At 51.3% G+C, this 26,595-nt stretch overlaps 1 protein-coding gene across 1 annotated transcript in view; it reads left to right on the top strand.

The window, feature by feature from the left end:
* The window catches only part of Ephb2 (EPH receptor B2), a 180,867-nt gene extending 154,584 nt beyond the window's left edge, over positions 1 to 26,283 (top strand). The window contains exons 7-16 of the mRNA XM_052177791.1: positions 3,674 to 3,836; positions 5,853 to 5,961; positions 6,733 to 6,797; positions 17,842 to 17,964; positions 18,462 to 18,709; positions 19,637 to 19,852; positions 20,328 to 20,477; positions 22,318 to 22,511; positions 23,904 to 24,059; positions 24,517 to 26,283. Of these exons, the coding sequence (XP_052033751.1) occupies positions 3,674 to 3,836; positions 5,853 to 5,961; positions 6,733 to 6,797; positions 17,842 to 17,964; positions 18,462 to 18,709; positions 19,637 to 19,852; positions 20,328 to 20,477; positions 22,318 to 22,511; positions 23,904 to 24,059; positions 24,517 to 24,625 (1,533 nt within the window). The 3' untranslated portion in view covers positions 24,626 to 26,283. The remainder of the gene's footprint in view (positions 1 to 3,673; positions 3,837 to 5,852; positions 5,962 to 6,732; positions 6,798 to 17,841; positions 17,965 to 18,461; positions 18,710 to 19,636; positions 19,853 to 20,327; positions 20,478 to 22,317; positions 22,512 to 23,903; positions 24,060 to 24,516) is intronic.
* The last annotated feature ends 312 nt before the right edge of the window (positions 26,284 to 26,595 follow it).

Below are 26,595 nucleotides of genomic sequence, written 5' to 3'. Positions count from 1 at the left end.
ATGGCACACTGAGCCTCAAGAAAGTGTGAAAGGAGTTCATCCTCCTGAAGACAGACTGCAACTCGGTGGTAGAGAAACTCGGAATTGAAAACAGCGTCTGGTCCTATCTCCATCCTGTGTGTGGCTTTAGGGGAACGATCTGCTTGGATTGGTGTCTCACTCCCCCAGGGTACCTGTGACACTAGGGTCTCCTCTCTTGTCCTCATATATATAGAAACTCAAACCCCAAGCATCCCAAGGTGGCACCAAACCAGGATGTGGTCGCCAACCTTTGTGCTGGAGTAGAGCGTGTGTTGCACAGCGGCACCTACTGGTCAGTCTTGGAATTACAACCTAGATTGGCCGTGTGTGTCACTAAGAAGCACCTGTGTACTGAGAAGGGGGTTCTCTAGAGATAGTGTGTGTCCCTTGCCCTCAGGAAACCTCCATCCTCAGAGAAGATGCGTGTGTGCATTAGAACATTAGAAGAGGGTTTTGTACCTCCAACTCCTGGCTGGGACATCCTGAAGGTCTTCATCAGGGTCAGCATTTGTGCTGAGCCTCAAGTGACAAGCAGGGAGCTGCCAGATAGAGGAAAGAAAACTTGAGACTTGGGGAGCCTGGCCCAGAGCCTGCTATCCAGGAAAATGAGGGTCATCTGGTAAAACATAGTAGGAGGCATATGGCTCAGTGATAGAGCACTCCCTTGGCATGCCTGAGCCCCGGAGCCCCATCCACAGACATAAATAAAATATGGAGCCCCAGATTAAATTTGAATGAAGAAAATGTTAATGTATGCCCCAAATACAGCATAGGATATGGTTATGTTACAAAGTCGGGACTGGAGAGACTGCTCACTTGGCAAAGTGCTTGTAGTACAAGCAGGAATTCCGTCCCCAGTGCACACATTAAAAAACAAACAAACAACAAACAACAACAAACTAGACACAGCAAAGCACACATAAAACTCAGGCACTGGTGAGGTAGAGAAGGTGGATCCCTGTGGCTTGCTGGCCAGCCTGATTGTGAGAGGCAGTTTCCAAAAAGGGAAAGGGAAAGGGAAGAGAAGGAAAGGGAAGGAAGGAAGGAAGGAAGGAAGGAAGGAAGGAAGGAAGGAAGGAAGGAAGGAAGGAAAAGACACAGTAAGAACAACTGAGAAAAAACACTCTTGACTTCTGGCCTCCACATCCACAAATACATAAAAATTTTTAATATATTTATTGGGAGCGCAGATGTAGCTCAGTTACGGTCTAGTATGCCAAAGCCTCTAGCCTCCACCCCCAGCACCATGTAAATTGGATGTGGCAGTACATGTCTGAAATCCTAGAATGTAGGAGGTAGAGGCAGGGGGATAATCTGTTCAGGGTCTTCCTTGGCTACATAGCCATCCCTGGCTGCATGAAACTCTTATGTCAAGGGGGGGAAATACAGAATAAAATAGAAATTATGTGTTTATCTGAGCAGCCTGGGAAATCAGTAGCTGAGGGTGACCAGGGAACAGTGGGAACACGGCAGGGGAGCCTGGCAGCTGTGTGTCATGAGTGCGCCTGGGGTCCTCAGTGGAGTTGGCTTCCACAATGCCTGGCAAATTCCATGGTTGATACAGGAAAATAAAATGTAACTCTCAGCCGGGTGGTGGTGGTGGCAGCGGTGGTGGCGGCACACGCCTGTAATCCCAGCACTCTGGAAGGCAGAGGCAGGCGGATTTCTGAGTACGAGGCCAGCCTGGTCTACAGAGTGAGTTCCAGGACAGCCAGGGCTATACAGAGAAACCCTGTCTCGAAAAAACCAAATCAAAAACAAACAAACAAACACACAAAATGTAACTCTGCTAACAGTCACAACCACACAATACAAGAGGCGTGGCAGAAACTGCCTCCCTCCAGCATCTCGGGGGATGTTCTTAGATCTCCAAGGAGAAAAAAATGCATGCAGCTGGGGAATTCAGAAGGCTCCCTAAAAGAGAACGCAGGTGCGGTGGCCTAGGAAAAGTAGCTTCCTGTCAGGCCTCCATACACGAGTCATGCCCAGCTCTCTGGCATGTGACATACCAGGAGAGGCTTCCAGGAGAGGACTGTCCTCTCCAACCTTGTATCATCCCAAGCTATTCTTTATACCCCCCACCCCCACCCCCCGGCCTTTCACCTACTGCTCTTTCTTCTCAAAGACCTTTTCTCTTTGCCCCATGGCTCCTGCTTGTTCTTCAAGGTTTCAGTCCAGAGCCCTCCCCACCCCTCCCCCCATTACCCAGGGAGCTCTCTGACTTTACTGTGGATCCCCAGTGACGTCAGGTCTCCCCCCTCAGCATACTCTCCTTCCCCTTCCTGGTGAGCGCTTCATAACCAGCAATTTCCCTCTCCGGCAGCCCTTATGATCCTGCGATGAGACACTGAGGGCAGGGTAACAGAGCAACGGCTAAAGCAGGTTCCCGTCAGTGCCTGAGAGGCTCTCGCACTCTCAGGATGTGCTTGGGGACTCTATGCACCTGAGATGTATACTTAATCTGCATGTGCTGTGTGGGTGGGTGTCTTTTTATTGGAAAGAGGTCCAGAACTGCCTGTCAGTTTCCCCCTTCTTTGGGAGGTTGAATCCCCACAACTGTTCTAACCGTTCTAGTTGGAGCTCTGAGGCTGGGGCTTAGGTTTCAGTTTCCAATGGGACCCTAGCGCCCAGCCAAGGCTCAGTATAAGGAATCTTATGCCCAGGGAAGACTTGTTGAGTCTCTGGCAGATGTCTAAGTATGCAGCGCTTGGGTCTAGCCCTGTCATATCTGCGGGTCACACTCCTTGGCTGGATCTTTGTCCTGTTGTCTTCTGGTTGCCTGGGGAAGACAGAATCGCTCAGAGATGGGAACATTTTGTACCCAAAGTCCTGGGCACTAGAAGTGGGCTTCACGTGGAGCCCCAAAGCAGCCGCTATCCAATGGGTGAACTCTAATGTCATTGTCTCTGCCTAAAATGCAAAGGGCCCTCGTAAAATTGGGCATGGTGGCGCGCATCCAGAATCCTTGCACTCGGGAGGCAGAAGTGGGAAGATCAGAAAGCCGGGCTTTTTTTTAAGTACAGAGTGAGTTCAAAGCTAGCCTGGGCCATGTGAGATCCTGTCTCAAAACAAACAGAGAAAAGAAGAGGCCCAGGGCAGAGTTGTGTGTAGGCAAGGATTGAGTGATGAGACAAATTGACTTCCTGATGTTTTGGGAACTTAGAGTTTGTGCAGTGTCCACTCAACATACGTGTGCTAGTCAGCTCTTGCTGAGATAGAGCTGCAAAACAAGCAGCCTCACAAACACCAGGGCATACAACAAGAGGTGGCTCCTTCTCTTGCTCAAAGAATTGTGTCTGTGACATAAATGGCCCTATTTCAGCTTAGAGTTGTGTCAAGGTCTTGCTCGGGGAACCTGGTTCTAGCCCCTGTCCTGGCAGACAGTAGAAGTATAGAAGCCGGGACAGACCATCAGGCACTTGTAAAGGTTGCACCATGCTCATTCTCATGCCTACTAGAATGTCCCAAAGTCCAAAGCAGGTCACCTGTCCAGATCAGAGACAGAAAAAGAAAAAAAATACTCCTGCTTCCACGGGAAGCATTGTGGAGTCACTTGACACAGGCGTGACTGGGTGACCTGTCACCTGAGAGGACCTGCTCCAAAGAGCAGCAGAAGGTTGCCCTCTTTAACCATCTTCTCTGTTCCCAGCAGGAGCTCAGTGAGTACAACGCCACAGCCATAAAAAGCCCCACCAACACAGTCACTGTGCAGGGCCTCAAAGCCGGCGCCATCTATGTCTTCCAGGTGCGGGCACGCACCGTTGCAGGCTATGGGCGCTACAGTGGCAAGATGTACTTCCAAACCATGACTGAAGGTAAGTGAAGAACAGCAAGCACCACCCCCACCAACCAGTGAGCCAACCAGAAAGCAGGTCCCTCCCCCTCCACTGTTGTACATGATACAAACTGCACAGGGAGCCATAGAGCCTCTGGATCGAAGGTCCCCACTTCTATATTACCATCATTTCAGTGAGGCTGCTTCCTCTTCTAGGATATTTAGGAAGTCAGACCTAACTAGTAGATCCACACTTAGCAAATCTTTTTTCCTTCCCTGCTCTGGTTTCTTTGTGTATCAAAAAACGAAGCATTGTGCTTAACTGAGATAGTAAACATTGTATCCATTTACAACTCCAGCAAGTTGCAATGGGACTGAGAACTTGGAAACCCCATCTAAGCTGAGCAAGAAGTGTTGGGATAAATTAGTAATGTCTGCCCTGGGCAAAGGAACGGGCATCCGTGCTGTTTGTTTTCCAGTCTTGGATTATATGGTCTCTGACCACCTTTCCTGCTTTTATAATCTTGAAGAACAGTAGATTATAAGGAGGTGTGTAACTTCTGAAGCAAGGCAGATGGGAGTCCACTTCTGGCTTGGCCCTAACGGTCTAGCTGAAAACATGGTCCCTAACCTCTGGTCCTGTCTTTTTGTCCATAAAAGGGATGAAAATTGCATTATTATCACCATCCATACCAAACATATATACCTCTAAGCTTAGGGGCCCATCTTAGAATTGGTTTGAGGACACATGTGTTTAGAATAGTGTCCTTTCCATGGGCCTGTCACCAACCAAGCAAGTTCTGGGACATTTCCCAGACTTAGGGAGAGGCCACTCACTGAAGGAAGTGTATTCCAGGGCTGATGCAGAGGTCTCTGTGACACTGGAAACAGTGACAACGAGAGTCATGGCTGCCTGAGGGTTCACTGTGAGCCAGGTATTACCAGAGATGTACCCATAACTCTGGGGTAGTGCTGTGCCCAGACTTCAGCGTCCCTTCTTAGCCCTGGCGATGGAGCATGGACCTCGGGTCTCATTTGACTAAACGTTTCAGAGGCTCTCAGGTTTAGGAATTTAGGGAAGACCCTAACCTCCTGTCCCACTGAGGCAGCCTTCCCTGTATGCACACGCACCTATGTTCCAATGCTTGTCTCCCCCGCCCTCTGCCCTTTCCTCACCAGCAGCATCTCTTGTCTTTCTGTGTGCCCCTCCACGTCAGATGAGCGCACACTGGTCAGGGTCTGGGCACCATCCCAAGTGCCCTTTATTAACTCAACAGATCTGTGCCAGGGCCCTGCTGTATGCCTCGCCATGCACAGCTTCCAAAAACCCACAATGACCTCACCCCTTGACAAGCTCCTCTTCTTCCTAGGGCTGGAAGAAGAACTGGTGGAGCTGGCCTCAGCTCAGCCAGTGCCAAGCGCATCTGCGCACTGCCAATCAGGCCCTGGCCTCGGGGCAGGCAGATGAGCTCACGCGTGGCTTTGACCTCTTCCTTCCTGGATAGCCTCAGGCCCATTCTGACCTCTATAAGTCTGATTTCCCCAAGTCTAAGGAGAGCCCACTGTAGGAAGTACATTCCAGGGTTGTTGTGGAGGTCTCTGTAAGTCGCACTGGAAACAGAAACCGTGGCAGTCAAAGCTGGCTGGGTGTTCCGCCAAGCATTGTCAGAGATTTACCCACAATCCTATGGGATGAGATCTGTCAGTCACCCCCGTCTCGGAGATATTACTCAGTTGGTAGACTGCTCACCTAGCACGGTCAGGATTCCTGCCCAGGAGCCTCCCACTACCAGCCTTTCTTGCTTATTACCACGTCAGCCAGGGAAAGCAGGGGTCCCTGTGCCTACTTTCTAGATGAAGGTTTTAGATGAGGGTTGAAGCCAGCCACAGGCCTGTTCCTTCTCACGTCTCACTTCCTGCTTAGCGTGAGGAAATTGCTGGGGTTAGAAGGAGGGAGGGCACCTAGGGTCACCTCAGAGACCATTGGGGTGGAGGACAGAGGTGGGGTCAGGCCCCACTGAACCAGGCTGAGATAACCACTGCGCTCTCTCTGCAGCCGAGTACCAGACCAGCATCAAGGAGAAGCTTCCTCTCATCGTCGGCTCCTCGGCTGCCGGCTTAGTCTTCCTTATCGCCGTGGTCGTCATTGTCATCGTATGTAACAGGTGGGTGGCGGCTACTGGGCCTTGTCTTCAGCCATAGTTGGGAGCAGAAGGGGACTTTCTCTCAGGCACTGGGGGCCCGGAGGAGCTGCAGTAGTCCCGGATACCTCAGGTGTCCGTCGTCCCTACAGTAGAAACGGGTGCTGTCCCAACAACTCTTGGCAGGGTTGCCCAGTGAGGCAGTGAGGGCCATCCCAGACCAAGAGGACAAACATGACGGCAGGGGGCTAAGAGCTGTGGGGAGGCTGAAGGACGATATAATTCATTCCCTGTCTTCTGTACTAGCTAAGGCAAGGAGGATGAAAAAAAGGGAGGAGCTTAGCCAGGAAGGGCGGGGCTGGTGGGCGTGGCAAGGCAGAGACAGGAGGTGGAGCCAATCTTTGATGGCTGTGGGGCAGGATGCAAAGACCCTTCCTGCTTAAAGAAACCCCCACGCGTACTTCCCAACCAAGGACCAGAGGAAGCTCAGAAGGACAGTGCCACTGACAACGTTAGTGGAGTCAAGACACCACAACTAGAATCTGAGGACGTTGTTTCTTCCCTTTAAAGGGACTTGGCTACAGAAAGGACAGGGGACAGAATGAGCCTGGATTCGCAGAGGGTGAAAAGGAAAAGCCAAGTGGAGTAAGGCTAAACAAAGGACAGGACGAGACACGGGGCTAGCAAGGGAGTGGCCTCAAGGGGTTGCGCGCCCTCTCTCCCTATCACCTACCGTGGCTCCCACCTCCCCGGGTGCCTTCGGGTGGCTCCAGCCCTTTGCTCTTGTTCCAGAAGACGGGGGTTTGAGCGTGCCGACTCAGAGTACACGGACAAGCTACAGCACTACACCAGCGGCCACAGTACGTACACACCCTAGCCGTGCTGGCACCTGGGGCCCTTCTCTACCATGTCCATGAAGACCCCCACTCCGGCTGCTGCTGCTGCCGCCGCCGCCCCCACCACCTCCTCCTCTTTCTCCTCTTCCTCCTCCTCCTTGTCTTCAAGATTTATGTTTAAAATGTGTGTGTGTGTATGTGTGTGTGTGTGTGCGCGCGACTTGGAGGGTTTGGTGGCAGGGGAGGGGTGGACACTTACCTATGCGCTCACAGAGGACGTCAGATCCCTTGGAAATGGAGTTGCAGGTGCCTGTGGGATGCCTGTCTTATTACATGGGTGCTGGGATCTGAACTCCAGTCCTCATGGTGTATACAACAAGCTCTCTTCAACTCTGAGCCATCTCTCCTGCCCCTCCCTAAGGCCAGGCGGGTCCTGGATGTGCCACGCTGCCTCTAACTTTTTCCGTGTGTACTTCCCTACCATGCAACACCGCGTCCCCCGAAACCCCTTCCCTGACTCCATCCATCCTTGATCTGAGCCCTGATCCGAGCCTGTACAGCTTCTCTCACCAGGGACATTGTCCTAACTGTTGCCTGGTCTCCCTGCAGACGTAGCAGGGAGTCACCAGACCCGAAGTTGCCCCCTGACACTAACAGGGCATCTGGCAGCATATAGTGGGTACCACACATACATGTGAGCTATGTGAGGAGATGGACTCAAAGCTGGGGGTGTGGGTTTAAATCTGAGGTCCAAGGGAGGGTCTTATTGAGGCATTTGTTTGAACAAAAACACAAAGGTTTTGGGAGAACGGGCTGCTCGGATTTCTCCAGGGAAGAGCATTGGCGGCAGGGGACTGACTGGCCAGTGTACAGGAGGGGCAGACATGGCCGAGCCCGAGCCGTTGGGAATGGGAGGCGGGAGTAATTCTTGTCGGCTGGCAGAACTGTAGCTTTTCCTCCAAGTGAAGTAGGAAGCCTCAGGAAGTTCTGAGCTGAGGACTGACATGCTCTGGGTTTGCGATCTCAGCAAAGGTTTCTCTGGATATTGTGTGGAAAACAGAGAGAAACTGAGGAAGCTAGGGAGGGGGCTCTTGGAGCCATCCGGGCCAGACACGGGGTTGGCTAGGTCAGGAGGCAGGGGTGTTGGTAGGAAGTGTGTGTGTGTGTGTGTGTGTGTGTGTATAGAAAGAGAGAGAGAGAGAGAGAGAGAGAGAGAGAGAGAGAGAGAGAGAGAGAGAGAGAGAAAGAGAGAGAGAGAGAGAGAGATTGGTCTCAAATACCTCAGACTGTTCTTGAACTCATCATATAGTCAAAGATGAGTTTGAATTTATAATCCTCCTGCCTCCACGTCCCAAGTGCTTGGGTTTACAGGCACATGCTGCCATACCCAGTGTATGTGGTGCTAGGGATTGAACCCAGTACTCTGTGCATGCTAGATGAGTACTCTAACCACTGAGCCACACCCTCGGCCCTCACACATTTACTGATGGCCCACAGGTGGGACAGGAAAGGAGCAGAGCCCCAGAATGCAGACTCTGGCTCAAAAAGCTTGAGGAGAAAGTTCCTTGGCTTAGCAACCACTTTGGACATAAATATAAAAATAAGCTGCTAAGATCGCCCCTCAGACCAGGTGACAGCTGAACAGGCAATAGGAACGGGAACAGACATCCAATGCATCACAGCAGTGGACGGGTCACAGGGAAGTGACAGTGATGTCCCAGTTCACTGATATGTCAGGAAGGAGTCACAACCTTAGTGCTTCATCCTACCACCATCTCAGTCATAGACGTGGGTAGTAGACACAGTCTGCACTCAGACAGTCGAGAGTGACTGGAGAGATGGCTCGGATGTTAAGAGCACTGGCCGCTCTCCCAGAGCACCCAAGTTTGATTCCCAGCACCCATCGGTGACTCCAGTCCTAGGGGACCCAACGTCCCTTTTCTGACCTTCTTGGGCACCAGGCATAGAAATGGCGCATAAGCAGACAAGCAGGCAAAACACTCATAAGGAGATAAAAGGGACTGTTTCCATGAGCTGGGGAGACAGATCAGGGGATGTAGTGTTTGCCTCTCAAGCTTGAGGTCCTGAGTTCAATTTCCAGTTCAGTTTCACGTGTGAGAAACACTGGGTTTCTCTCTTTGCTGTCCCTCTGCTAGGGAGGTGAGTCCTGGGAATCTCTGGGACTCTGTGGTCAGCCAGTGTAGCCTGCTTAGCTTTACTCAGGCCAATGACAAAGACAAGGTGGATGGCCTTGGATGCTGATCTTTGGTTTCCATGTGTGTGTGCACACACATGCTCAAGTGTCTGCACACATAGTAGGTATATCGTGAACCCACATATACAGAAACAGAAACGTCCTTCGTGCTCACTGCATAAGTACCATTTAATCCTTGTAATAGTCCCACTGTGAGAATGGATTCCAAGACCCAGACTTCATGGCAGGGCTGGGAAGAAGCTAGTCCTGCCCCCTCCACCCTCTGCTGTGTCCCCACCAAGGCAGAGTTTAGGCAGCCTCCTCTGGGTTAGTTGGGAGCATGACACTTTGGGGCCTGAGCCAATAGCCAATAACCAAGAAATGATGGGATTTTGTTTGTTTGTTTGAGACAAAGTTGTGTGTGTGTGTGTGTGTGTGTGTGTGTGTGTGTGTGTGTGTGTGTGTGTAATAATAGCCCTGACTGTCCTGGACTTGCTTTATAGACCAGACTGGCCCCAAACCCACAGAGATCCACCTGCTCCTGCCTCCTGTGTGCTGGGACTAAAGGTGTGTGCCACCACACCCAGTGAGATTTATTTTTAAAATCGACTCCAGGATTTATTTGGAGATCAATATCCTTTACTCCTGAGTTCCTGATCCCTGCCCTAAACTCTCAGAGCCACGCAGAATACGTCCAGGGATCCTGTGTCCCTCCCACAGACCTACACAGCCAAACAAAGAAGACCGCAGAGAGCCAGAGGTGTGCGTGGCTGACTCAGGGCTCCCGACAGACTTTCATTTCTCAGCTGTGGCACATGCTAAGTGGAGCCAGGCTTGGGATGTCCAGACAGGGAGCCAAAGGGCCTGACCTTCATTCTCATCTCTGTTCTGGCACTGGCCAGCTGGTCGCACTGGGGAAAACACTGAGCCTCTCCGAGTCTTGACATCCTTATAGAGACCACAGAAAGAGCGAGGGCTCCTTTGAATGAATCAGTGGGTCTTAGCACAGCAACGGCGTCCTTCTAATGGTAATATCTCATACACGCCAAGTCTTCTTTTCACCAGTCATTTCCTAAAAGTTCTCTGGGGCTGTGGAAATGGCTCACTTGGTTAAAGAGCTTGCAGGGAGATGAGAAAATCTGCTTTGATCCCCAGAACCTGTGTTTAAAGAGAAAAAGACCAAAAGCATGGTAGCACTGACCTGCAGTCCCAGCACTAAGTTGGGAGGGCCAGGTGGATCTCTGGAGCTCCCTGGCCAACCAGCGAAGCTAATCTGCATATTCCAGGCCAGCGAAGGACTCTGTCTCAACAACAACAACAACAACAACAACAAAAAAAAAAACCCAAGGTAGATGTTTCCTAAGGAATGACACTCAAGAATGGCCTCTTGGTTCTCCACACACTTAGACACGCACCTACACACACACACACACACATGTGCATGTGAGTCTCTCATTTAGCCTTTGCAGTCCCCTAATAAGGGGCATTGTTATGCTCATTTTGTAGAAAAAAAACAAAAAACAAAAAAAAACAAGGGCAGAGTTTGAGTGACAGGCACCCAGCTAGTAAACCTGGATTCAACCCCCTGAAGTAGTTTATTTGTGACCATCAGTAGCTACAGGGGCAGAATTCAAACCCAGGCCTCTGCATGGTTCTCCTCCTGCCTCCAGAGGGGTCCATCTACATTTAGGGTGATGATAGGTGACTCTCAGAGCGGTAAGCCTGTTGACCACAGCCCAGTGTTGCTGCTAACTCTGGCTGTCCTCAGTAGGCTTGGGCCAGCAAATGTCTGTCCTAAAGCTGTCCTGTGACCTGGCCTTGATGTCACTGTGCATCTGCCTGGAGGGCTGGCAGCCTAGGAGACACCAAACAGAACCCAGAGCTGGCCGGGGCCGACCCCACTGCTGCTCGTTGGCTGTGTCTCTTTGGATAGGTTTTGCCTCCTTGTGTTGGCCTTCCGTTCAATGGGAGTAAGATTGCGTTGGACCGAATGAAGCTGCTGTTTTTGGAAGTCAGACACAGTCGAATGTTAGCAACGTCGAAGGTTCAGCCAAAAAGCATTTTCCTGGCAGAATCATTAGAAGAGACGGTTGGGTCTGAAACTACAAACTTTATAGGACAGATTTATACCCAATAAATCTTTGCAGAGTGCGTATGCAACAAGTGTCTATCAAGCAGCTGCTGTATAGCACCTTCACACGTGTGGTAGAGAAACCCGCCGGAGCAAGAGCTTCTAACCTGGCATTAGAATCTCGGAGCTCACCACAGCCTGTGAACACCACTATTGCAAGTGGAAGAATCTTTCTCCGAGGGGCAGAACTGTGCCTCTCACCAAATTCTCAAAGGTGCCCGTGGCCCCAAATGAGAAGATGTGTAAGTGAACATCTATGATTCTACAGTAAGCATTTATTGACTGCCTGCTGTATACCAGTACCGAGGAGTAAGCTCGGTACCAAACAGAATTGCCTCTGCCTTCCTGGGGGAGAAGGTAAAACACCTCCAGGCGCCAGAGAGTTCTGGAAAGGGGGATTCAGGGAGCTGTGGGCCTGGGCATTTGGAGGCTGTGGACCAGGATAGGAAAGTCACAGACACTAGGGTCATAGATTGATGGTGGCAATAGAGCTGTGACACCAAAGGAGGGACACAGCCCCTTCTGGAGAAATCCCAGCCAGCTTCACAGAGGAGGTGGCATATGATGTGGTCTTAAGGGGGAAGAGGAAGTACTCTGAGGGGGTAAGATCAACATGACCTCAGAAGCAGGAAGGGATGAGATGTGCCTGGAGCCCCTAGGAGAGAACTGTTAGTAACTAGTGTTATCAGTCTATCTTTTGCTGCTATCACAAAACACCCAGGGCTCCATCATGTGTAGACAGAAGAGGTTAACCATTTCTCAGACAACTGTTCTGCTGAAGGCCCTGTTGTAGAGGGTTTTAGGCAGGAGTGCATGTGACAGGGAAAGGCCACAAGACAGGGAGGAGGACTGCGCTTGCTCCTCTCTAGTCCCTCAGGAAAACTAACTAGTCTTTAGAGTCCCACAACCCTGCACCCTTTCCTCCCAACAGTTGTGCCCCACCACTTGTGCTAGGCTCCACCTCTTAAAGGGTCCACTGCCTCACTAGGCTCCACCTCTTAAAGGGCCCACTGCCTCCACAGGCCACCATGAGAACTTAAGTCTCATTCACACAAATCTGCTGGGGAGGAGACCTCATCCAAACTAGAGCAGCTAGTGAATGGGAGCAGAGAGCTGTGTGACTTGCCTTTGTCCCCCAGCCATCCTGACCAGTGCTCCCAGCTAAGGCTGGGGATGGACTCTGGCTGCTGCCCACAGAGGTGCAGACTTTTGGTAAGATTCCCCGTTGCTCCCGGAGTAGTCTCATTTCTGCTGTCCCAGCTGGACTGTCAGAAAGGATCTCCCCAAGTGATGCTGAAATTCAAGAGGCTGAAAGCCAGGCACCATGACCCACACATTGAGTTTAAACAAAATGACTTCTCCTGTCTCCTGACTTGGAAGGAGGAAGATATGGCTTATTCACCAGGTCAGGGAAAACTGCCAGGGCCAGCAGGAGTGAGAATCATGACCAAGAGAACCATCCCTGAGTCTGGAGCACACCCTTTCATGCATGAGCGTATAGGGGAGGGTAGCCATTAAGAGTGGTGGCTGCTCTTACCAACCACTCAGGTTCTGCAATGCAGGTAGCAGCTCAAACTGTTAACTCTGTTCCAGGGATCCAGCACCCTCTTCTGGCTTCCATTGGTACTGCATGCCTTTGGTGCACAAACTTACATGCAGGCAAAAAAAGAAGAAAAAAACCCACTCATACCTATAAAACAATTTATATTTTTTAGAAAAGAAGAGCCAGCCAGGCAGTGGTGGTGCACGCCTGTAATCCCAGCACTCTGGGAGGCAGAGGCAGGCAGATTTCTGAGTTCAAGGACAGCCTGGTCTACAGAGTGAATTCCAGGACAGCCAGGGCTATACAGAGAAACCCTGTCTCAAAAAAACCAAAAAAAGGCCGGGCGGTGGTGGCACACGCCTGTAATCCCAGCACTCTGGGAGGCAGAGGCAGGTGGATTTCTGAGTTCGAGGCCAGCCTGGTCTACAGAGTGAGTTCCAGGATAGCCAGGGCTACACAGAGAAACCCTGTCTCCAAAACACCAAATCCAAAAAAAAAAAAAAAAGGAAAAGAAAAGAAAAGAAGATCCATCCTCAGGGTCTGGGGATCTGTAGCTCTGTTGTACAGCATCTGCCTAGCATATACAAGGCCCTGGGTTCAATCCTCAGCCCCATAAATATAAGAGAATCAGCTTTGGGATTGGAGAGATAAAGGCCAACCTGTGTCGGTGTGTCTATGTGTCTTTTCCTTTTTAAGATTTATTTTTAGGTGTGTGTGTGCACGCATGCGTGTGTGTGTGTGTGTGTGTGTGTGTGTGTGTGTGCACGTGCGTGTGCGTGTTTGTGTGTGTGTGTGTGTGTTCGGTTATGTGCACATGAGTGCAGGTGCCAATCGAGGCCAGAAGAGGGCATCAGATTCCCTGGAGCAGGAGTTATAGTTAAGAGCAGTTTAGAGCACTTGCCACCATTCCGAACAATCAGGGGTCTGGTTCCCAGCACCCACATCAGGTGGCGTGACCATCTGTCAGTCCAGCTCCGGGGAATGGGATGACTTCTTCTGGCTCCCATGTCATGTACACATACCATATGTAGAAACGTTCACCATATTCAGATACACATGATTAAAAATAATAATTATCTTTTGAAGAAGGAGGAGGAAGGGAGAGGAGAGAGAGAGAGAGAGAGAGAGAGAGAGAGAGAGAGAGAGAGAGAATGAATCCTGTGCTTAAATCTGAAAGGCCTTGGGGCTGCAAGATATGTGGCCTTGGCCTGCGTCATTGGCTTCACAGAGCCCCAGTTGTGTCTCACAGCTCCTGAGAGGACGAGGGAGAGATAAAAAATACATGCCAAGAGTCTGGCACAGTGTCAGGCTCAGATAAAGGCTCAGCAAGTAACAGCTGCTGTTACTATAATCCATCTTTGCCGCCCAGATCCTCAGCTCCGCAGACATGGAGCATCTATTGTGTGCAGAGCTCTGAGACGCTTGCCTGGCAGAGGAGAGGAGAAGGAGAGCCTGTGCCCAGCTCCCTCCCAGGCTCCATCATCGAAGGATGGTTCCTGTCTTCATGGAATCTCGGGCTCCTGTATGACTCTGCTGAAAGTTTGCATCATATGGCCAGCAGAGCATGTGTGTGTGTGTGTGTGTGTGTGTGTGTGTGTGTGTGTGTGTGTCTGTGTGTCTGTGTGTCTGTGTGTGTCTGTCTGTCTGTCTGTGTTGGGGGTATGTCCACACCAGTGCAGATGCCCATAGAGGCCAGAAGAGGGCATCAGATTCCCTGGAGCTGGCATTACAGATGATTGTGAGCCACCCAAAATGGCCGCTAGGAGTCAAACTTAGGTCCCCTGAAAGAGCATTGTGTACCCCTAACTGCTCCGTCATCTTCCCAATAAGATTCTTTTTAAAGAAGTGTGTGTGTGCATAATGGGCATGTGTGTGTGTGTGTGTATGTGTGTATGTTTGTGTATGTGTGTATGTGTGTCTGTGTGTATGTTTGTGTTTGTGTGTGTATGTTTGTGTATGTGTGTATGTTTGTGTATGTGTGTGTATGTGTGTGTATGTTTGTGTGTGTGTATGTGTGTGTATGTATGTGTATGTTTGTGTGTGTGTATATTTGTGTTTGTGTGTGCATGTTTGTGTGTGTGTGTGTGTGTGTGTATGTGTGTGTGTGTGTGTGAATGCAAGCACACATATGCTTCAGTGTGTCTGCAGAGGACAGTGAACAACTTCGGGTGCTGGGGCTTGTTTTCTACTTTGAGACAGTCTCTTATTTTGCCTCTCTGCATGCTCCATGCTATCTGGCCTACAAGCTTCTGGGGGAATTTCCTGTCTCTTCCTCCTGTCTCCTCATAGGAGCACTGGGTTATAGATTGCTGGGCCCAGCATAGGTTCTAGGGATTAAACCAAGAACCTCGCACTTGCAAGGCAAGCGCTGTATCTACTGAGCGTCTCCACAGCCCTCTGAGACATCTATACGCAGAGTGAATTTTTCAAGATACTCTTGTTGTACCGTATTTATTGCCATTATTTTAGACCTTGTAAAGAGCATGCATTCCTTATTTAAAATAATGTGACCCAGTTCTGTTCTTAGTTTTTATTTATTAACTGTTGTGTGCATTTGGATGAGTGTGTTTGAGTGTCGGCATGCAGTGCGCACATCTGGATCTCAGAGAGTAAGTTTAGGAGTCGCCTCTCTCCTTCCACATCACTGAAGCAGGACCCCTCATATTGCTTCTGCCATGCTTTGGACTTCAAGCTAGTGACCCACAAACTTCCAAGCCGTTCCCCTTCCTCTGCTTCCCATCTTTCTGTAGGGAGAGGACTGGGATTACAGACACACACCACCACATCTGACTTTAAAAAAAATTTTTTTAAGATTTATTTATTGTTATATGTAAGTACACTGTAGCTGTCTTCAGACATCCCAGAAGAGGTGTCAGATCCCATTAGAGATGGTTGTGAGCCATCATGTGGTTGCTGGGATTTGAACTCAGGACCTTCAGAAGAGCAGTCAGTGCTCTTAACTGCTGGGCCATCTCTCCAACCCCTAAATTTATTTATTTTTAAACAAGGTTTCCAAGCTCGAACTCTGGATGTTGGGCTCAATGCAGCAAGCACTTTTGCCCACTGAGTCACCTCAACAAATTATGAATTACTATTTTAAGTAAGAGTCAATAATAGTGGTGGCGCACGCCTTTAATTCCAGCACTTGGAGGCAGGGGCAGGCAGATATCTGGGTTCAAGGCCAGCCTGGTCTACACAGTGGGTTCCAGGACTGCAGGGGTATACAGAGAAACGTCTCAGGAAAAAAACCAATACGAGGGGGAGGAGGAGGAGAAGGAGGGGGGAAGAGGAAGAGGGGGGGAGGGGGAGGAGGGGAAGAAGAGGAGGAGGAGGGGGAAGAGGAGGAGGGGAGAAGGAGGAGGAGGAAGAAGAAGAAGAAGAAGAAGAAGAAGAAGAAGAAGAAGAAGAAGAAGAAGAAGAAGAAGAAGAAGAAGAAGAAGAAGAAGAAGAAAGAAGAAGAAAAAAGATGGTGGTGGTCTTATTACTGAAGGTCTTCAAGTGTCTCTAAACCTATCCAGGGGATGCCAAAAGGCTCACAGACTTACTGAAAGGACTAGCTTAGCACATGTACACATACACACACACATGCACACACACATGCACATATACACACATATGCATGCACATGCAAACACACAGCAAAACACACCAACACAGTCAAAACACAGCTCATGTATTAGAGCCAGGAATGACCACATACTGAGCTGTTTAGATTTCGTGGGTCTCTTCTGGTGCGCCACTTTTCATCCCTGGTATAAAATCGGTGAACATAGACATCCAATAAAGTTTTATTTGTTGCACGAGCAGAAGGTCCGGCACTGTGGGCTCCAACTCCCAGATTCCAGAGAGCCATCCAATGGTTCTAGGGTCACAGCTGAGCTGGGTTAGTGGCCTAGGGGGCCTCAGGGACTCCAAATGCTTGGTCTTAGAACTGCAGCCCCCAGTAGCACAGCTTCCAGAGCTGGATGGAAGTGGGGAACTGGGGAGCCCAGAGAAAGCCCTGGGTGTTGGAAGGGGAAGGGAGACTGATGGCCCTTCCTGCCTTCGTAGCAGATCACTGGCTCATCGTGGGTCAGAACGGGGACTTTGACATCCAAACTATCTCCTTCTCTTTTCTGTGTCCACACCCAAACATTGACAGCAGCTCAGGAATGAGATAAGTGTGTTCTGGGTCTCGCGTCAGGCTGGTCACCCAGGAATCCATGGATCCAGAAATCCCTGAGGCTCAGGCTGTGAGAGGTCCATCCAGGAGTGTAGGGTACTCAGAGGTGGTGAGCGAGGCACCCGTCTGGTCTCATGGGCCCAGCTTCAAGGGGACTCTGGGCTGGCAGAAGAGGCTTGAGCTGGAGACAGAGAGGAGATGTGTCACTTCTGCAGGACTCTGAGAAAACCATTATCTAAGGCCTGCTCCATGTTTGAATTCTAGTTCTTGCTTTTAAATACCTCTCTCATTTTAAGTCTCTCCCTATGTGTATGTAAGGGGGGGTCTCTGTGCGTGAGTGTGTGTGTCACACTTGCTAATATAAGTGTGCACCTATTCGTCTAGATACATGCATGCTTATGGTTGATGTCAGGTTTCCTATCTTTATTTTGGGGGAACAGGCTCTTACTGAACCTGAAGTTCATCAATTAGGCTTATCTAGTTGGCCATTGAGTTTGATGGATCACCCACTTGTACCCACTTCCCCCAAACCCCAATGTTGGGATTATACGATCATACTGTAGTGAGGCACCTGGCTTTACTATGGATAACAGAGATCTAAACTCAGATCCCTGTGCTTGAGTGAGAAGCTCTTCACTGACTAAGCCATCTTTCAAGCCTTTTTCTTTATGACTTCCTCTTTCTTGTCCTTGCACCTGGATTCTGTATCACAAGGCAGCAAACCTATCCAGCCTATACCCATACCAAGAGCAGACATCACTAATCAATCGCAAATCTTTTTAGCTGCACTAGAAAGCTACTAATAATCTCTGAGAATTGGAACAAATAGATACCTATTTGTCACTCTTCTGATCTCTCTTCCCCTTGCCTTTCTATTTGCTGTCCATCAACTCCTTGATGGGTTAGGTGACCTGAAGGGGGTCTCCCAGTTCCTATGGGGGTTATATAAGAGCACCCTTCCCCCAAGGGGGCTGCCCTTTTTCCATTTGTACACCTCTTGAGCCTGTCTGTGTGACCCAGCCTGGTCTTGCCCCACAGTGACCCCAGGCATGAAGATCTATATTGATCCTTTCACCTATGAAGATCCTAATGAGGCAGTGCGGGAGTTTGCCAAGGAAATTGACATCTCCTGCGTCAAGATTGAGCAGGTGATCGGTGCAGGTAGGTGGCAAATGTCTCAAGGTACCATGCATGGCTTTGGTCACGAGTGGGGTGACCACAGTGTAACCCTGGAGTTCAGGGTAAGTTGAAGATAAAGGCCCACAAAAGACCCTCCTAAAAGGACAAAATTTCCAAGTAAAAAGGGCCCTACTAAAACTATTACATGCGCAGAAGGGGAAACTGAGGCTGGAGTAAGGCACAGCAAATTAGAGATTGAACTGGATCTGGAGCCTAGCTTTATCCTCTCCACCGTCTACCATTGCCCCATTCCCATCTCCCCAAATCTCCATGTCCTCATCCCCAGATACCCCAGGGCAGCCATGAAGGACCCACTCTCCAAAAGATGGCTGGCCCTGCTCTGGGCTCCACATTCACAAACGGATCCTTTGTCTGATAGAATGAGGTCATAAAACACCCACAGTGGGAATGACGGTCAGAGAGGTAACACTTCCCATCTGACACATGACACAATATCTGTCTCAATGTGTCTATCCCAGGGGAATTTGGTGAGGTCTGCAGTGGCCACTTGAAGCTTCCAGGCAAGAGAGAGATCTTTGTAGCCATCAAGACCCTCAAGTCAGGATACACGGAGAAACAGCGCCGGGACTTCCTGAGTGAGGCATCCATCATGGGCCAGTTCGACCACCCCAATGTCATCCACCTGGAAGGGGTTGTCACCAAGAGCACACCTGTCATGATCATCACTGAATTCATGGAGAATGGATCTCTGGACTCCTTCCTCCGGGTAGGGAGAGCCCCAGGGGTGCGAGCAGGGCAAGAGAAGGGCTGCTGGGCATAATTCCATTGGATCTTGAGAAAGCTCTAGGTCAAGAATGCCTTACTGGCCACCACCTTCCGTTGCGTTACCTTGACAGGCATTGTTAATCAATCCCAGAGCGCCCTCCCACTCAGCTCAGAAGCAGTCTCAGAGTCCTTCTCAATGCGGTTCTCTGGGAAACCTGAGCATTTCCTCAGGGTTATGCCACCTGAGGTGCATGTTCATCATTGCTCAAAAGCATTCTCATTACACACAGCAGAACAGCTCAGAGAGAGGAAGCATTTGCCTAGGATCAGAGGGCCAAAGGGAGAGCCCAGACCATAGCCAAGGGTGTTGACACCACATCTAGGGCTTTTCACCAGACTCTGCAGTTCTCCAAAGATACACACAGGAGAAAAATCAAAGCACAAGGAGGGCCAACAGGTGAATCCCCTCAGCACAGCAGTCAGCCATCAAGACAGAGATCACTGACCTGGGTGTCTGTAGTGTGCCACTGGGCCAGCCGTCTTTCAACAAATATTTATGAAGATGGCGCCATCACCTTCCATGTGTCTTCCTGTTTGAGTCAGAGCAGCCCTAAGAGACAGATGTAACTCTCCCCCGATTGAACACACAGGAAAGAGCAATCAAGCTCAGAGAGATCGAGTCCGGTTGTATGTCCAAGCCTGCTCCTCCTGATAGAGACAGTCAGGGTCAATCCGTGTATGCTTACTCCAGAGCTGGCATTCTCTCTGCCATCCTCAAGTTGGCCTCTCCTAGGCCACTCTGAGGTTCCCGGGTGTCTGAGTCCTTCACACGGGTGTGTGCAAAGTTGGCAGAGACCTGCCATTGTGAGAAGGGCCAGAGCTCTGACACTCACTCTCCCATTGACAATATTTTCCACCTTCCCCAAAGCAAAATGATGGGCAGTTCACAGTCATCCAACTGGTGGGCATGCTGCGGGGCATCGCAGCTGGCATGAAGTACCTGGCGGACATGAACTATGTGCACCGCGACCTTGCCGCACGCAACATCCTGGTCAACAGCAACCTGGTATGCAAGGTGTCTGACTTTGGGCTCTCACGCTTCCTGGAGGATGACACGTCTGATCCCACCTATACCAGCGCTCTGGTAAGGGCACAGCAAGGGTCCCTGGGCATAGTCATCCCTCCATGCCATGTGTATCCACTGGCCCTGCCCAGATGAAGCCTTCACTGGGCCCTGAAGACAGGAAAGGACGCACAGAGAGCCTCCTGGGCTGCCGGGGTGGGCAGATGATGAGCCGAAGGGGGTCATGGCTGGAGTCAGAGCCTGGCTTTGGAAGACAGGAGAGACATGAGCACACTGTGGAATCTGAGGAACCAGTAATTCTCTGGGAACCAGGGAAAGGCTTTTTGGGGACTCGAGGATGAAAACGTAGAATCCAGATGGCAGTGCAGGCGGAGTGGGAGGGGACAGCATATGCAAATGGGTTGGGGTTGAAGCAACCCCGGAGTCTGGGACGCCATGATATTCTTCCTGGGATCTGACAGAGCACCGAGTAGGGAGTGTCAGACAGGTCACTACCCCACCCATCAGCCTCCTCTCTCTGCCTATCGCCCTCCAGGGTGGGAAGATACCCATCCGTTGGACGGCACCAGAAGCCATCCAGTACCGGAAATTCACCTCGGCCAGCGATGTGTGGAGCTATGGCATCGTCATGTGGGAAGTGATGTCCTACGGGGAACGACCCTACTGGGACATGACCAACCAAGACGTAAGTCCCCAGGGTGTGGGCAGGGCTTGGCTGGCCAGCCACAGTTGAAGCACGGCAAGACCGAGGGACTCCTGGCCTTGTGCTGGTTTCCCTGTGGTTGAAGACCTGGTTCCTAGGCTGATGAAACTTGGACTCTTCAAAGGGGAGGGAATAGGGAGGTCTCATCCACCAATCAGCAAATCCTCAGCATGTGGGTGTGGCTAGGCCAGAAAAAAAAAAAACATGATATATGTCTCCCTCTCCCTTTCTTTCTTTATGTGTGTGCATACATGTGTGTGTGTGTGTGTGTGTGTGTGTGTGTGTGCGCGCGCGCGTGCGTGTGTGCATGCGTGGGAATCAACTTCTCTCCTTCCCCAGAAGAACAATGTGGGTTCTGGGGAATCAAACTCAAGTCAGGAGCCTTGGTATCAAGTGCACATACCTGCTGAGCCATCACATTGGTCCCGAGATGATTTTTTTTGGAGGACCAGATGCAAGCATCAGGAACTGTTGTGGTCAAGCGCTAAATTGGAGAGAAGGCAGGTAGCAGGCCTTGTAGGTGTGGAGGTCAGGACAGGATCAACCAAGGCCTCTCCACAGAACCAGTTACATCGGAGAGTGAGCATGTGGTGGGTGTTTGTGCAGAGGTGAGGCTGAGAGGCAGGGTTGGGAGCCATGAGTGGACACTTGGTCAGGAAGCTTAGGAAGGCTCTGTGTTTGTCAGCTTCCCGCCATTATAACAAGACACCTGTGTTAATCCCCGTAAAAGGAAGAAAGGTTTGTTGGAGCTCACAGTGTTGGCCCATTTCCTCAGGAACAATGTAAGGAAGTTGTTCACTTCATAGCAGTCAGGAAGCAAGGAGAATAGAGAAAGGACCAGCATCTCAGTAGCCCCTCCCAGGGCGTGTCTTGGTGGGCACCTTTTTCCCATTAGGCTCCACCTCCTTAAAGATCTATCACCATCCAATACTGCCCCAGGCAGGGGACCAGGCCTTCAGCCCATTGGTCTTTGAGTGTCTTTTGAGATCCACACTGTAGCTGGGCGGTGGTGGCACACGCCTGTAATCCTAGCACTCTGGGAGGCAGAGGCAGGTGGATTTCTGAGTTCAAGGCCAACCTGGTCTACAAAGTGAGTTCCAGGACAGCCAGGACTATACAGAGAAACCCTGTCTCGAAAAAACAAAAAAGAGAGAGAAAGAGATCCACACTACAGCAGGTTTCCATTGAGGAGTTTGAAATCACCCTGGGGGGGATTTTCATTCACACAAAATACACATGGGGAGCATGAAGCTTCCTAAAGGGGAAGTCTGTTAAGCTGTGGTCAAGTGCTAGACAATGAATCTTATCTTTAGGGTGGCAGAGCGGATGGGGGCCATGTTTGGCCTCCTTTTTTCTGACAGAGGGGCAGGGGCAGGTATTGGCTGTAAGGTCACTGAGGCAGCTCAGGGTCCAGCTGTGAGGCTGACCAAACAGGCTCTCTACCCAGATCTCTCTGAGCATGCAAATTGAGAATATAACTAACCCAGAGTCAGACAGGTGTCAACAGGGATGTCTGCAGCCATCAGAGCTCACAGACTGTGAGAACTTTATGTTAGGGCAGCCCTGCACAGGAGGATCATTCTGATAGGTCTCGGGGACAGATTCCCTGAGGTTACTAGATTTGCAAGGTTGGCAGAGAAAGGGGCCAGAATTTAGTATGAGATACAGCTGGGTGGTAGGTGGTGGGACTCACGGCAGCCACAGGAGGTAGAGGAGTTTCCGTGGGTCATGCCTGCAGTTCTCCAGGGATGAATATGCTTGGCAGGGGCTTAAAGTTCTCACCCCAGCCACCCAGCCCCACTCTCCCTCTGTGACGCCGCAGGTAATCAACGCCATCGAGCAGGACTACCGGCTTCCTCCGCCCATGGACTGTCCTAGCGCCCTGCACCAGCTCATGCTGGACTGCTGGCAGAAGGACCGCAACCACCGGCCCAAGTTCGGCCAGATTGTCAACACGCTGGACAAGATGATCCGAAACCCAAACAGCCTCAAAGCCATGGCGCCCCTGTCCTCCGGGTATGGCCGCCCTGGCCCCACCCCTGTCTCCAAACACTCTTCTCCTGGGTGTGAGCCCCACCATCTCCTCTCTCTGGGTGCTGTCCTGGCCCCGCCCAATGGCAGCTTGGGGTGGTGGAGGAAGAGTCTTGTAAAGCCTGGGCAGAGAAGACAGCCTTCACTTCAGAGTCTCTGTGACTGGAGGTCGTGACTGTGCTAAGCACAGTTTCCTCCCATCGTTCTTCCTGCCTCTGGGTGTCCATTTGTGTCCTCACTGGCACATGCACACTCACGTAAAACACACACACACAAACTACACAGTCACAAATGTACACACTCCCCCATTCAGAAAGACACACTCACCATATACATGCCTCCAGGGCAGAGAGACCAGCTCAGCCCCAGGGACCCTGGGGCTCCCTTTCTGAGGTCCCAGGACATCAGACTTAGCTCATTCATCATCGCTTTCCAGAGGTGGCTGTCACGGGTCACTCGGCTACTGATCCTGCTCATTCTTACCCTCTGGAACCCAAGGACGGCTGTCACACAGGTCACATGGCTGTCACACAGGTCACATAGCTACTGGCACTGTACACCCTTACTCCCGGGGACCCTCAGTCCCACAGGGTTTAGGGGGAGAGTGTGCAACCAGGTAACTCACCCAGAACCAACCACACCTGGAAACTCCTTCGAAGTCCTTCTGTAGACGTGAGGTTTTTGTGCTAGCCTCTCCCTGCTGCTCGTTACCCTGACCATCCTTCACCTAGAGCAGTGGTTCTCAACCTTCCTAATGCTGCGACCCTTTAACACAGTTCCTCGCGGTGCGGTGACCCCCCAGCTAAATTATTTTCGTTGCTACTTCATAATGTAATTTTGCTACTGTTACGAACCATAATATAAACATCTGTGTTTTCTGGTGGTCTTAGGAGACCCCTGTGGAAGGGTCATTCAACCCCAAAGGGGTCACAACCCATAAGTTAAGAACTGCTGCTCCAGATGAAACCACTGAGCCCTTTCATTCAAGAAAGCCATGGGCTTCTTGTCCACTGCTCAGAGGCTGTCCCCGTTAGCTCTGAGCCTTGATCTGATAGTGTGGCCCATGTACTGGGAGCATGCATGAGAAACAGGTGAGGAATAACTCTAGGGGAGGAAGCAGGGATTAGCTGGCACTGCCCAACCAATGTCTCTCCTGTAATCGCGGCTCCCCAGAGCCTTCCTCAGCTTCCTTAGTCACCCTGTGCGTGCCCACCTGGCCCTCTTAAATAACTCACCCGTACAGGTTCTAACACAGAAACCTACACAAACTCACTGGTGCTCACACAGGAATACCCATACAGGGACCACACACCCTTCTATCCTCCACTGGCTACAGGCATATGCCCTGACCATCCCTGTCACCCGCCCCTCCCCCAGCATCAACCTGCCACTGCTGGACCGCACGATACCGGACTACACCAGCTTTAACACGGTGGACGAGTGGCTGGAGGCCATCAAGATGGGCCAGTACAAGGAGAGCTTTGCCAACGCCGGCTTCACCTCTTTCGATGTCGTATCTCAGATGATGATGGAGTAAGTATCTAGTGGCCCCGCCCATCCCTGCTTCCCACCCATAGCACCAGCCAAATGGGGAGCTTTGGACAGAGGTGAACGGGGTGAACCAGCAGGGATGTCGGGACCAAGCAGTAAGACAGATCCAGATCTGTAGCTGGATCTGCCCGGTGTCTCCTGGGCAAATCCCAATGTCTGGGAAGATTCTGTAAACCAGGGTTTAGTGAACAAGATTCTAGGAAATGAGTACATGGACAATATAAAGCCCTCCCTACTTCCAGATGGCAGAAGAAAAATGCCATCTCCCATCTCCCCATTGGCTGTTGGGCCCCCAGAATCCCTACTCTAGCTTTGATACCTATTCCCCAGCCTCACACCCCTTCCCCATCCCTCACTAAGGGCCTGGGGAAGTTCAGGCCACTGGCCCACAACCCCCTCAACACATACATTTTCCTAGTTCTGTCTATCTCTCCCAAAGGGACATTCTCCGGGTTGGGGTCACTCTAGCTGGCCACCAGAAAAAAATCCTGAACAGTATCCAGGTGATGCGGGCCCAGATGAACCAGATCCAGTCTGTAGAGGTTTGACGTCCGCCCGCCTCGGCTCTCCTCTTCCTCCACGCCGCCCCCGAAGCCCCTGACGTCGGTCCCCCTGCTGCTCTGTCCACTGCAAGGTCAGCCACCTGCCAGGAGGCCACTGGCGACAGGAAGAGCCAAGCAGCACTCCAGCCAAGCCGTCACCAAGAACCCATGCAAGTCAAAGGAAGGAAAAGGGAATGGGGGGGACACGCATCTAGATCTGGGAGGGGGCGGGACAGGCAAGAAACGTTTGTTCCGAGAGTATTCTCATAAGGAGAGTGATGGTTCTTAGAGGAGAAAAGAAAAAGGCTTGGGAGATCCACATGATCCGTCCCGGTGGAGGCCAACTCCAGCGTTTCCTCTCCAACTCCTTCTGGGAAGGTTGACCTGGGCCAGAGCCAAGAAACACTTCCAGAGACATTGGCATGAAGGGACGAGGTGGGCCACCCTCCTTGCCTGGCCTTAGCTGTTTCTTGGAGTTTCACTGCTGACCCAGCCCCAGGCACAAGGGGTAGGGAGACGGGCAGTCGTTGCCCCAAACAGGCTCCGGGGAAGTCCATTCCAGCTGCCACTGGCAGACAGGAGAATAGTTCTGTCTTGGGAGACGGTTTCCAAAACTCCGAGAGACTTTCTGCTAATGGTTCCGGAGGCAGAAGAGGAGCTCCGGGAGGGCCTCCCGGGTCACACCCAACAGGCTAGATCTTCCTGAGGACAGCCGCCCAGGTCTGCAGCCCCACAAGGCCCCGCCCTGCACAGGTGCCAGCTCCTGCTCAGCCTCAGTCCGAGGACGACGATGAGGATGCTAGTGACTGTCGTCCGTCCGCCGCGACTGCCACCGAGCAGCACGCGCTGGCATCTGGGTTTGTTTACAGCAATTCCATGGACTGAGGGTATTTTGATCAGGGGTGGTTTTGGTCTGGGGGTGGGTTTGTTTGTTGGGTTTTTTAAAAAAAAAAATGACAATGAAGAGACATTTTGACATTTCCTACCTTTTGAGGACTTGATCCTTCTCCAGGAAGAAGGTGCTTTCTGCTTACTGACTTAGGCAATACACCAAGGGCGAGATTTTATATGCACATTTCTGGATTTTTTATATGTTTTTCATTGACACCCTTCTCTCCTCCCACCTGCTGCCAGGCCTCACCAAAGCCAACTGTCACAGGGCCACCTGGGCCATTCAGAGACCTCAGTGGGACTGGGGGAGCAGAGGGAGCTGCGTTGACGTCCCACACTGGACCACAGACTGCGGCAGCCAAGGGTTCCAAGGCCGCAAGTGCTCCCCTCCTCCCTGCACATGTTCACGCTCTCTGCCCTGCTCTCTCTGGTACTTCCCAGGCACAGAGGCCCCCTCAGGTTCCAGGGTGCTCTCCGATGGCCAAAACCCAATTTCACCTCCAGGAGCCTGGACCAGGCTACCCGGGAGGAAGTCAGGACCCTGATCATTCACTGTGACACCCCAGCCCTCCTAGGGTACCCCGGGAGACCACGTGACTCTCTCTCTCCCACTCCTTCTTTCCCCCATGAGGCCCTCTGCCCAGGTCTGAAGGTCTTGGCCAGAGGAACATCATCAGTCAAGGGGTCTGGCCGCAGACTCTCCTGTGAGCAAATGCAGGGAACCCAAGGAGAACAATCGGTTAGTGGATCGAATGGAAATAAACGCTTTAGTTATAAAATGATCCCTGTACTCTGTAAGTCCCAAGGAAAGATCTTGGCACCTTTGGGACCTGACAAATGACTTTCATGCTCTTGCAAGGGACTCTTTCCCCTTGCCCCTCAGGATCCAAAAGGCCCAGGCTGAGGAAACACATGGAGGCAAAAAACTCATGGAGCCTCCTTAGCCTAGGGTCATCAGAAGCACCGGCAGAGGAGTGCAGGCATTGGGTTGGCTCAGCTCTGCGTTGTGGGTTTAGTGCCTGGCTAAGCGAGCCACACCAGCAGCCTCATTAGAAACAGGGGTGGGCATGAGGCTCTCAGCATAC

This window comes from Apodemus sylvaticus, chromosome 3 (genome assembly GCF_947179515.1).
Source record: "Apodemus sylvaticus chromosome 3, mApoSyl1.1, whole genome shotgun sequence".
NCBI classification, from domain to species: domain Eukaryota; kingdom Metazoa; phylum Chordata; class Mammalia; order Rodentia; family Muridae; genus Apodemus; species Apodemus sylvaticus.
This window is presented reverse-complemented; position numbering and strand designations above follow the sequence as displayed.